This window comes from Drosophila willistoni, assembly GCF_018902025.1.
Source record: "Drosophila willistoni isolate 14030-0811.24 chromosome XL unlocalized genomic scaffold, UCI_dwil_1.1 Seg141, whole genome shotgun sequence".
NCBI classification, from domain to species: Eukaryota; Metazoa; Arthropoda; class Insecta; order Diptera; family Drosophilidae; genus Drosophila; species Drosophila willistoni.
Window position 1 is genome coordinate 7,614,494 of NW_025814052.1, and position 13,193 is coordinate 7,627,686.

The 13,193-nt window shown below is 34.2% G+C and overlaps 1 protein-coding gene across 1 annotated transcript; it reads right to left on the reverse strand.

The window, feature by feature from the left end:
• Window positions 1-125: 125 nt before the first annotated feature.
• On the reverse strand, window positions 126-1,384 carry LOC6649081 (odorant receptor 1a). Its single transcript, XM_002071685.1, has 2 exons — window positions 263-1,384; window positions 126-194 (listed from the first exon to the last, which is right to left on the reverse strand). Exons 1-2 carry the CDS (start codon window positions 1,382-1,384, stop codon window positions 126-128), a joined length of 1,191 nt encoding a protein of 396 aa, XP_002071721.1.
• Between the last annotated feature and the right edge of the window lie 11,809 nt (window positions 1,385-13,193).

The window sequence follows — 13,193 nt, forward strand, 5'->3', positions numbered from 1 at the left end:
ATTTTATACGAGTGAATAATATGATTTTTTCATAATATTTCTGTGTACAGCTGTTAAATGTAATTTTAAACAAATAAATATATATATAATAAATAAAAATCCACATCCAAAAAACCAATAAAACTTTATGCCTTTTCATATTGAGCTCTTAGGGCATTCAGCAGAGTGGTAAAAGATCCGGCTGTACGAAAGATCTACAAGAATAAGAGTTTAGGATTAATCAAACGATAGTCAGAGAGACTAAAGTGTTGAGCAATCTTACCCAGACTAGAAGTGGCCTACCCAAAAGAAAGAAGTAAGCACCAAGAATAGTTTCCTTTTGGGCCCTTTGCATGGGCAGCAGGAGCAAACGACGCTCTTTGACGTTTAGGCTATGCCAAGGTAACTGTTGATACAATTTCAGGGCAAACTGATCGGCCTCATGACGCACTTGCTCCGCACCGAAACCATAGATACATAATTGAGTGGTCACCACCATCGAAAAGAAACCCAAAAAGGCGAAATTTTGATTTACATGCGGCATTATATACTGACAGATAACCGAACAGTAGAGCACACAGATTAAGAGTACCTCGACAAAGGCAATATCACGAAAGGCCAAATTGAAGCGTTGCACCAGGCCAAGTAAATGGGCATGTTCATGGAAAATCGGTTTCAAATGCTCACTACGGAAATCCTCAAGCCGCTCCAAATGCACACCCAAACGACGATAATGGGCAGTTAGGCCAAAGACAAACCAACCATACAATGTATCCACAGCGGTTGTGGAACAGCAAAAGAATGTCAATACGAACATCATCAGGAAACAATCCAATATATAGATATATGGTTGAGTTACATCGTACGGCAGACTAACGCGAAACGAACTACTCGGCTGAAATAAACCATGGCTATAATAATGCCACATGGTCATGGTCACTGGCATCAGAAGGAACGAAACACTGGTGCCGGCACACATCATGAAATAGATGAAGGCCAACAATTGTCCTCGACGATTTTGCAAATGCCATAAATTCTGCTCCACTTCAGTTTCCGCTGCTCGATCATTATCTTTGATAAATGGTTGCTCTATCAATTCGATTAGTTGTACTAGCCCTTGGGACCTATAAACGAATATTGTCATTTTCAAAATTGATGAAATCATCTGAACGCCATGCATTAAGGCCTCCGAACAGAGTACAATATCGCTACGATGTTCCACTATAAAGGCACAAACGGTGCAGAATTCAAAACTCGTTGCCACCACCATGATGATATAAATGAACGGAGAGTAGAGTATACGGCCCATACTATTCCGTGGAGGACGTAGCTCCAAACCCATACGGCCAAAGGTGAAACGTTGGGTCCACAAATTGCTTAGACATACTGCCAAAAGCTTAGACATTTCGTTGACAACTGACCGACCCAACTGACCACCGACTTGATTGACTTCACAGCTCTCATCCAACAGGCTAATTGGGCAAGTTCCACATTAAATTTGAAAGTCTTTATTAACGCCCCAGAGCTATCATTGGATTGGATAGCTATGCTACCTGAGAAATCAAACTGCTCGACAAATGATTTAATTATAGGCTGGAGGCAAATGCGACACCTGTTTCCAAGCACAGTGGTTCCACATCCATGAGGTGTGTCTGCCTAGACAAGGAGAACTTCAAGTTCTCAAAATTTTTTTGTGGTCTCTAGCTACGGGCGCTCACTCAACTCTCTCAACATATCTCATGGTCATTGTCTGCCTGCAGACCTTACCTTGGACTTACAATATTTCGCCATCATCTATCCCACAGATTTCTTCCCTCGCATGAATTGCCTAGAGAACATGCGTTTTATGTAGTTTCTGTTTGTTTGGGCGACACAACCGGTGCTCGGGTTTGGCGGATTTCAATTAAAAACCCATTCGAAATATAATTAAAAGCTTCGCTTTGCTTTAACAGAACTAAAATTCAATTAAAACAAATGTCGACTGCCCCTATTTATCGTGGGAAAAATATATAAAAACCGAGAACGAAAGAGGGCAACAGGGGGGGGACCAACGAAACAAACTTGATTAGTGGCCAAGCAAAACTAATAATAGAGAAATTTAAAACTAATTGAAAACAATGCAAAGTAAATGAGACCCACCTACAAAACAAAACAAAATTTCAACAGCTTAATTAAGGCCTCCAATATCACTTTGTATAGAACATTTTGAATGCATTTTCTAGATAATTAAAGGCCATTCACAAGTTACGCACGATTTCATTAATTTAGGTTTAAGGTAACACAATTAGTAAAAATCATGTACCAGCATGTTTTAGCTAGTTATTCTTATTACCAATAACAAATAAATTTTGTCGACAACGACATAAAGAGATGTCCTCGTTTTTAATAACAAAAAGTGACCGGAGAGGAAAAGTATTCCAATCAACCATAATTTTAAGATTATGTCAAAAATTGATGTCTTTATTTTCAAGTTCGAATAATGTCTTTGAATTTGCATTATAACTCCAAGATCTAATATTTTTGGGCATTTTCAAATCGGTTTCAAATTGTCTTATGCAAAAAATATCCTTTTTGAAGAAGAGAATTGTCTATTGAAGAGAGAAAGACCTGTAAGAATGTTTTGAATTAAAAATGATGTAAGTAAACTCGATTTTGTTTTTTTTTTTTAATTCTAATGTAAGAGCACACAGTTAGTTAGCATTTCAGTTAGTTAAATAAACTTAAATTTGTATCAAAAATCAAAAATATTTTAAACCCAACATTAAACATTCAATAAAGGACAAAAATATATCATTACTAGTCTAAGTGGGCAATCAAAATATTGAAAAATACTCTATTCTCGACAGTTTACCAAAATATATTATAGCTAAATAATTAATTTTCAAAATGTTTGAAAGAAGTCTTCAAAAATTCAATGGAATTCCTGTCGACTTGGGTACTAAAAAGTCTTCAAAATATTTATTTTATTGTACATACATACATATATCCAATGCGTTCTCTTTCCTTTTCCATTGCCATCTTATTATGCCTATCAATTGAAATCGATTTAAAACTCTGATCAACTTTAAAACTCATTAGCATTTGTTACTTCTAGATAAATGTACGTACTTAATGTAACGTCAACTTGGCAAACATATATCGTGGGTTCACCTTAATTTAATGTTTTTTTTTTTTTTTTTGTTTCTGCTTTGGGTTTTTTTTTTTTCTGCAACATTTTTCATTAAACTGTGTTAATATCGAAATCGTGAGCTTTATGCAAATTTATTGTTAATGAAAAATACCAAAAAAAAAAACAAAATTATGGCCAAACACGAAAAGAACTTGCCAAAAACAGAGCTCAAAAGAGCCAAGAGAGATCAAAAGAGTCATCGATGCAGTTGCAGTTGCAACAGAAGTATCAGATTTCAACAAAACTGTCCCCCACGTTGGACGCCATTTATACAAACATATATACATATACATATATTTGTGTGTTTTTTTGGGCCATTTAGAAGGTTTAACATTTGGTAAGTCTCATTTGGCTGTCACATGAGGTGAGAAATACAAATTTCAGGTGGGTGGACAGAATCGCTCAAATCGAAATCGACTTTTTTTTAGAGTGATGAATGAAGAAATGAGGAGAATGCCCTATGGATATAGTTTCTATAGTTGGTTTCTTTTTTGTTTTGTTTTTTTTTTTTTTTTGCTCCTTCTTCTTGCCAATGTTCGTTTGTACCTTCACCCTTCTCTATTCGAATGCTTCATCATCATCAACGTTGAAAACGAAAAAACAAAAAATACTGAACAAGTCAAATGGCATTTTTCCACTTCTTGTCTCTCGTCGCTCTGATGATGGCGGCTTCTGCTTCTGTTTGTCTAAGCACATTTTGAAGCACGTTTCTGGTTTTTAGGTTTGCGCATTTTTTTCTTTTTTGTATTTGTATATATATTTTTTCAAGCCTTTCACAACACGGTTGCCACAACTAATGCAAATAAATTTTTAGACACTAACTTGTCAACGGTTTTGCTTGCTTGCTTGCTTTGCTCATCATTTGAAGTAGGAGACCGAGACAGAGGAGTCATCATCATCATCATCATCATCATCATCATCAACATCATCATCATCATCATTCCCGTCATCATTCTCGTCATCATCCATGCTAGGCATTTGACTTGTGCTTAACAAGTGATTGTTGTGGCGTGATTAATTTCTAGGCAATACCGACAAATGAAATTTACCCAAATATGGCATATACCCTATATATATGTATATATATACATACATATATGCATAAGTGTATGTGTAAATATTAAAAGTTAATACCCTTTATAGAAACGTTTATAAGGCATGTGGAACTACCATTAGCCTATTCGTTCTTCTCAATTTCAAATCTAACAAATGAAAGGACTCAAAAACGAAACCAATTAACTTTTAAAAAGGCTTCAGGAGCATGATCTGGCCTAAATCATTTTTACATTGCAAGGACAGAGGTCTCCCTTCTGAAATGAATATACTTTGCCCCCACAAGTATGCAGTAATCGTTGATAAATTTACATTTTGGAAACTTGAAAACAAAGTTTTGGCATTGAGTTTTTACTATATATTCTGGTTGGAAACGAATCTCAACTCTGATCAAGAACTGATAGAACAAATTCCTAACTATCGTAGTCTAATTCACAAAAAACTAGAAAACTCTTCAGATGCCAAATAACTTATTTCCGAAAATACCTTTTCAACATAGCTCTCTAGTCTAACAAACTAATTTTATCCACTGATTTGAACGGAAACACCTTAATTTCATCTCAAATCATTTGCATTATCAATGTAAGAAACCAATGACTATATTCAAGGATCTAATGAATCGATTGCTGAGAACATTATAGGTAATGTAACTGTCGAATTCAAATAGGTTTTTTTTAACTATGTATTGTAAGTGCCAAAGCCGCCGGCATTCATTATTTATTACTGTTGCCTGTTGCTTGGTTCACATTAAACTTTTCCATGTTTCCTCTTTTGTGCAAAACTGTCAATGTTAAATGCTGGAAAACTTAAATCGAAACGCGCCATTCCATTGTTGTTTGCTCGCCGACTGGCTGACTGGCTGACTGCCTCCTTGGGTAAGTTCCATGGGTTTTGTAATGATGAACAATTATTTGCAATTGCACAAACATTCTTTTGTTAGTTTCTGTTGTTCTGCTTGGTTTTTCTGACTTGCAAGAGATGCCGCAGCTGCTGCTGCTGCTCAGAATATTGTTGACAATGGATCTAGACCCATAGTTCGATCAATCGATCACTTGGAGTCAAAGTTATTCACTTAAGTCAATCAATTTGATTTGTTTATTATTTTTGCCATTTCAATGATCAAATTTGATTCATTTTGTTTACATTTTTTTCATCTCTTTAATATAAATGCTTCGTTTTTACATTCATTGTGTTTTGTTTTATGCAAATTGGTTAGACAAACAAACCAAAAAAAAAAAAAAAAAAAAAGTCTTTTGCAAAAACGGAAGTTCATTAGGCACGAACGCAACGAGACGCAACGAAACGCCAAACTCACAGAGACACTATTCAAAACTTGAGTTTTCTGTTGTAATTTCCCATCAATACCAGAAAAAAAAAACAAAAAAAACGAAAGAAAAATGGCAACAAAGGGAAATAAATACATGTAGCAATCGTTTAAACCAAAATGTTGTCTGGGCTTAGTTATTTTCCAAATCAAAGTCATTGGGTTTCGGGCCACACCTTGTCAGGAACCATCATCTCGAATAATATGTGTGTGTGCTCTTTGACTAAACTGTCCTTGGCATTAGGTTGCCCCTTGATGGCAATCAAAATGGCAATTTTGTGATAGACAATCCTCTTTTATATTAATCAATAATTCTGCTGACTCGTTGACTCAACATTAAAATTTAAGCATATTTCTTAAAAATTAAAAGAAAATGTTTTTTTTTTTTTTTTTTTGTAATGACATGGAAAATCTTGCAAATATTTATTATCTTGATCTGTTGACATATTTACTTCACTATTATTATTATTAAATGATGAAAAAATATTTCTAAATTTATTGTAAAGTATAAATAAATCAATAAAATATAAATAAAAACAGAATTTACCTTTGTAAATAATTAATATTAATAATCGATAGAAGAATAGATAGAATTTTGCAAATTTCTTCGAAAATATGCATAAATAATTCAAATCGATCTTTGTAAATGTTTAAGAAATATTTCAGATAATGAGAGAGTAGAGAAGTTAGAATAGAGTTTTAGACTAAAGTTTTATCTCGTTGCTTTTTAAACGGGTTTTCTTACTTATGTAATTCAGCAACTAATTTGTTAATAACTAACTGATGAAACAACTTCAAACTTTAAAATTTGATTAAACTTTATTTTCCCTACCTGTAAACCAAAAACTTTCAAAAGGACAGTATATTCCTCTCATCTAGTTTTGATATAAATAGAGTTGTTTTATTTACATTTTCTTTATCCTAAATGTCTTCAAGTCGTTGATCTATTAAATATTCTCCTTCCTGACAGTTGATGCCCCTGAGTTGAAACAGACTTCTTTTCAATTTTTTTGGTTGTACAAACATTTTGCGTCTTGGCGTTGGCGTTAGTATTTCTACTGCATAATTTGGCGAATTTTGTTTCCTACACTCAAAACTGAAACCCAAACTCAAACTCCAGCTAAGAAAAAAGCAAAAAGAAAAAATCTGCTTCCTTATTTGTATGTATGTACATTAAAACGAGCGAATAGACGTAGCAACAAACCAACATACACAATAGACCAAGTACTTGAGCTAAATCTTTATATGAGCATATTTCTATGGTGGAGGAGGAGCAACGGTTGGGGGTGTGGGGAGGCAGCCAATGATCCACTCACATTCAGAATGGGTGGTTTGGAGAGGGAGGAAACGGAGGTGCACCACTGTGCGCCACTTTTAGTCAAAAGCCAAGCAAGACCCAGGTGGTGCTTGATGCTTTTGATACTGAAGTAGAGTACAACGACTTCTACTACTTTTGTGTGTGTGTGTGCGGGGGCGTTCAATTAGCCCAAAAAGTCATACAATATGTTTTTACATTTTTTTTTTTTTTGCTTTATTTTTTTGGCCGCCCTCTAATCTTATCGCCACAAATTGATCTCTACGCTGAGGTTGGGTCTTAGAACTTGAGTTTGAGTTTTATAGGTGCGCCCATTGCGAACTTAAATTGTTTGTAACTTGTGTCTTGTGTCTTGTATCTATGAGTAGTAACACAATACATCAATCAATCAATCAGTCAATCGATGGAGTCTACCCTGGGACAATTGTATCAGAAGAATAAAATGAAACAAATAAATTAAAGTTTTTAAAATTGATTGATAGAAGCAAAAAGACTTTAGAAACTACATATCAAGTAGTTGAGTTATTTTTATCTCATCTGGTTCCACTGTGCCTTCTATTCCACATATGTTTGTATGACTTTTGGACTCAAACTATTTGGAAAGAGATTTTTTTTTTCGATATTTTCAACGCAATTGTTAAAAATAAATAAATTCGTTTGTTTATTCTAATCCGAAAAATAAATAACGTCTTTTTTTTTCTGCTGTTCTCTGAGGGCCTTGAGATCATCGATGGAGTGAGCTAACAAGCGTGCTTAAAATTTTTACTCACACGATTCCCATTCCGATTTTGATTCCGATTCCTAGCCGCTACCCTTCTGATACCCTTTTGGCCATTTGTTTTTTGGCTTTCTGAAATCCGTTTAAATGAAATTTACTTACAATACATTTACCATGTGTCCAATTGATTGACTCGAATGTTTTTCTGGCTTCTTTTGTCTTTTTATGTGTTTTGTGTCTATTTATTTATTGACCATTTTGTTTTGCATTTTTCGTGCTTTGAATGTTTAAAACATTATGTATAGATATATATATATATATCTGTATGTCTATATGTTTCCAAGTCATTCAACTAGCTGTGTCTCTGACATTTCACTTGAAAGTCAAGGTCAATTATTATTATGTAAGCGATCAAATGCAATGAGATTGTCAATTTAGATCGCTCAAATCGGCTTAGATCAGTTTTTGGTCAGCAAGTGAGTCAGAATTCAAGTCAAATCGCTGATCATCAGATGGCAGGCAATCTGTTAGAATTTGAAATTGATGCCATTTGGCAAATGTTAACTGACATTTGTCAAACAATGGCAGTTGACAATTGTAGGACACAACAGACACACACACACACACACACACACACACACACACACACACACACACATCTGTCGTTTTTTGTCTTTTTCCAAGCATTTAAAATTGATTCCAATTGAATCCAAGTTATTTAATGGAATGATAAGAACTATATCTAACAATCAGGGTATTTATTTATAGATTATAGATGGATCTTATCTTTGAACTTGATATAAATCAAATTCTATAAAGATTGAAATATTAACTAATTGCATATTTTAGATAATGATTAGATCGAAATTGCAAACATTTAATCCCTTTCTTATACTATTTTTTGGGGGGAAACTAATGCCGACTTGGTTTTTTGGATCCTTGGAAATCAATATCGTGGGGATTAACATGGAAAATATAATTTTTCTTTAAACAACTTTTTAAATCTATTCTTTGAGTTCTTATAATAAAAAATTAAGTTCTTGTCATTAAGACAAATTGTTAAAACAAACAAAACAAATCTTATAAGTCTAGGAAATCTTCTTTTTAATAGAGCAAACTATTACATAAGCGACAATAATTAAATAGTTAAGTAAAACGGTGTGACTAAATTTCCCAAATTTGTTCCAATTTGGCATAAAACCTAAGGATATTTGAAATTGCCAGGTATCCTTCCGGAGACAAAACACTTTCTTACTTTTCATGTTGATACATATTTGGATATTAATTATAAGCAAAGAAAAAATGTCCTTCGTTTCACTAAGATTTATATTTTTTGACCTAACCTGATGAACAAATTTTCAATACCCTTTATCATGACTTACAACATGCAAAGTTGTCTTATTTTAAAGAGAATTTACTGAATTATATTGTAAAAACAAAAAATTTGAGTCGATTATTCCAAACGGTTTGGAAAATATTTACCATTTACGGTGAATGTGAGGACCCTAAATGAGGGACCCGGACCTGATGACGCGTAGTGTATCTTCTAAATATCTTCGTCATTACCTAAAAAATACTTATCCAACCCAAAGAAAAATTAAGAAAATTTAATATTTTAAATTGTTTGATTACGTTTTCATAGTTTTTTAGGGTTGGATAGAGGAAATATCACCCTATCAAATAAAGTATTTCTTTTTTTTTTTTTAAAGCTAATGAAGCTACAGCAAAGTGAAATTCGAATTTAAGATGCATTTTACGACACTAAATTATGAATTATAATTTTAATTAAATCCAAATTGATTTCCAGAAGCAAATTGAACTCTGTAGGGCCCTTTGAACAGAAAATAAAGATGAAGATACAGATAGAGACAAAGACAGAGACAATGATAAAGTTGCGCCCATTCACGTTTGCCGCCAAATGTCAGACTCTTTTCCAGCCTCCTTTCAACTTAATTGCCAGAGTTGAAATATTAAAGACCTGACCCGCCGTCCTAACCTATTCACATTTCGAGGAACGGCAGATGATTTTTGTTGTCTAAAATAAAACTAGTAATAATGAAAATAAAATAATAATATTATAGATATATATACAAACTGGGAGTGGAATCACCTAAAGAGATGCCTCTCCCTTACCCGGCGTTCATCATCATCATCATCATCATCATCATCTGAATTGATCAAGAGACGTTAAAAAAAATAAAAACCAAAATAACCGCAGAAGCCAAATGCAACTGGAAAAAAAAAACTTTGAAATTCGGTTCTATTGTTTTCGCCATGATTGGATTTTTCTTGTCTTTTTTTTTTTTTTTGATTTTGTGGTTGCCTCTGCCTTTTGCGTTGATGTTGAGCTTCATGCAACATTAGTCAATGACATTCGCGCCAGTTGTAGCTGCTGCTTGTTGCTTGCAACATCATCTTGCATCTGAAAATGATTATGTTTTTGGTATTTTCGTTGACTTATGCAACATATTACAATAAATGCAGATTTCATGTTTCAAAGGGACATGGAAAATGTCTTAAGAATTTATTCCAGACCAGGCGAAACACATACAAATTGTTGGCAAATGCATATTACATGGCTAATTAGTTAAGACAAACATAATGCAAATCGCGTATTGCAAATTGCAAATGGAAATTAATGACAGGAAGTCTTCGACTATCGACTGCGAGTGCAACAACAACAACAACAACGAAAACGTCAACCACAGACAACAACATCAATTGCCGCACTTTGGTGATGTCATCAAAGAAATTCAATAATTGCACATAGAGAAAGAGAGAGAGAGAGAGAGAGGGGCAAAAATTGCTACAACAACATGGATTGAAATAGAAAATAGTTTGATGACTAGATGAATGGTGGCAAGTGGCAAGAGGTAATCACGTTGCACGGTAACAGAGTGAGAAGGAGATGGCTGCCAACCTCCTTATGCGTTTTGTATTTTTCCCTAGCATTTTGAAACAGGAAACTCGTTTGTTAGTTTTAATTCAATGCAATTGCTGCAGCAGCAACTGCAGCAGCAGAAATGTTTTGTGGCAACAGCAACGGCAACTATTTCGCTTCGTCTTCTTCTCCTTTGCTACTTTGTTGCAAGCACACACACACACTCATACTTACAATTTCCATCGATTTACCACACACTCGGTGTAACATTAATTGAATATGAAATTGGCAACATCAAAACAAGCAAACTACATAATAAACACCATCAATTAGAGCAAACGTAACTTACATTAGCCTACATTTGCTTAACATTAAAATGAATCTTCTTCTGTACTAACACAAAAACTAATTGATTAAGAAACATACAAAATCGAAATCATTTATATAAGAAGTAACTAATAGAACAATCTGAGCAAATGTAGAGTACTTTTGTAATATAAAGTTGAAAGTTATCTAATTCAGCCAACTCTCAAATTTTATCTATGATAATCTATAAATCTTCTTCAGCATTAACTGAAATCATTTATATAAGCAATAAATAGAAGCTTTGATCGTTCCTATGGCAGCTATACAATATAGTTATCTGATCCATTGTCTTACTATAATAAAAAAAAAGGTTTAAATAAAAAGTTGTATGCCAATTCTTAAAAAATTAAAGGCAAGGGAATGAATAAACCATATGAACCTGTATTTACATGTATGTATTTCATTAGGCTTTTCATCAGAATCAGGAATATATATGTTTTGTCGTAATAAATGTATGACCAATCCTCTGCAGGGGCATAAAGCCTAATGGTTCTTTTGGTTAAAATAAATTTTAAAAAACAACAAAATTTTCGATTTTATTTTCTTCAAAACAAAACCTTTGTCTTTTATGGTGACCAAATTGATGTTTTCGTAAGAGATCCCAAGACTTGGGGGATAAAAGTGTGTTACTGTGGCTTAACTTTTCCAGAGCAGCAGCAGCAGCAGCAGGCAGCAATAACAAAGTTGATTTCCTCTTTCATGGCCTGGCAAATGTTTCCTGCTTCGTGCTGTAGCTTCACCGATGTTGTTTCGTTTCACCAAAGATTGTCAACATTTTTCCAAAATGTTTTTTTTTTTTGCTCAACAATTTGCATGGCCGAAAAAAAACTTTCTCCCCCCAAAAAAAAAAACCAAATTGCTTTCTCATTCGACTTTAATTGGCAAGCAAACCGTGTTTTTTACAAAAACCAAAACGAAACATTAGAATGGCCAATTTAAAGACGAAAGGCAATGAGATCTAATGGGAAAAAGGGTAACAGTGAATAATTTTGAATTTTTTTTAAAAAAGACTGTCTTTTAGATCAAATTGGAGCTTCAACTTTATGATGTGAGTAAATTTACGGGCGTTTTTTTTTTTAAGATCCACCCTTCGACTATATAGAAACGTTCTTGGAGAACACTCAATAAGGAAAGCCATCATCACATAAGTCTTCATCAAAGTTCCACTTGAATCATTTAATATGTTTGAACGGCAGCGGCCATGATTACATTTAAGATTTATATTTACTTCTGTATTGGAATTGAAATGCTTTGCTCGTTTTGTGTGTTTTTCTTAGTAAGTAGAGACTTAAGTGAGTTGTTGCGCCTTGGTCTTGCTCTTGTCATAACAAAATCAAAATCAAAATTCTTCTCAATTACATTGCCATCTCCATTTGGTAGATCTCGCATGGAACGAGCATGAAGTGCTCCAATCTCAAGTGCAGCAGCCGCCACACAACACTTGACAACGACAACAACACGATTAACTGGCTCGAATTCGAGTTTTGTGTTTGGAGTTTGAGGTTTCTCTCTCTGTCCCCATGGGTTTTAGTGCAAGCTAAGTCAACCACACAACCAACCAGCCAGCCAGCCAGCCAACCAGCCAGCCAGCCAGCCAGCCAGCCAGCCAGCCAACTCAGCCAACTCAGCCAGAGATTGTTGTTTTAATTAACGAGCTCAATTGCCATCAAGTTCATATAGAGCTCACAAAGCTTTTGATTCTCCTCTATGAATATCTCATCATTATAGAACATTAATATACATATTTCATCTCTCAATCAAGGGGGCACCATACATACATGTTCCATGACTGCTTTACCATCAACTAATTTGATCTAGATCTTTGAATGCAAATGTGCATTTGCAATTGCAAAAGAAGCATATTGATTTTTATTATAAGTTTACATGGCACAGAAAATGAATCTCATCGGAGTCTATTGGAAAAAATTGCCAATCAATGTGATTATATGATAGTAATCTCAGAGTTGAGGACCAGTTACAGGAATAAACAAAAGCAGAACTGAATGCCAGGAGACGCTAAGAAAATAGTCCAGGGAAAGATAAAAGGGAATTTGAAGAAACTGGAAAATGGTTTAGAAGTGTCCTATAAAATATAAAAATATCTATGAAGGTACACAGATTTAGCACTGTCATTGAATTTGTAAGTTCCTTAATTATTGGATAGTAGAAACGATGTCATCCGGAGTCTTAGGGTACCAAAAATTATATATCGTTTGCTTTTCTATTAGAATTAAATTCTTTGCATTACGGCCTTTTTTTCACCCCAGTCGGCGCTTTTTAAAGTTTGTCAAAGTGACGGAAGAATATCGATCAAATTAGGGGTGAGATGAGCGCCATTTATCGATTAAATGACTGAAATACAAGCGTTGAAATAAAAACAAGCAGCTC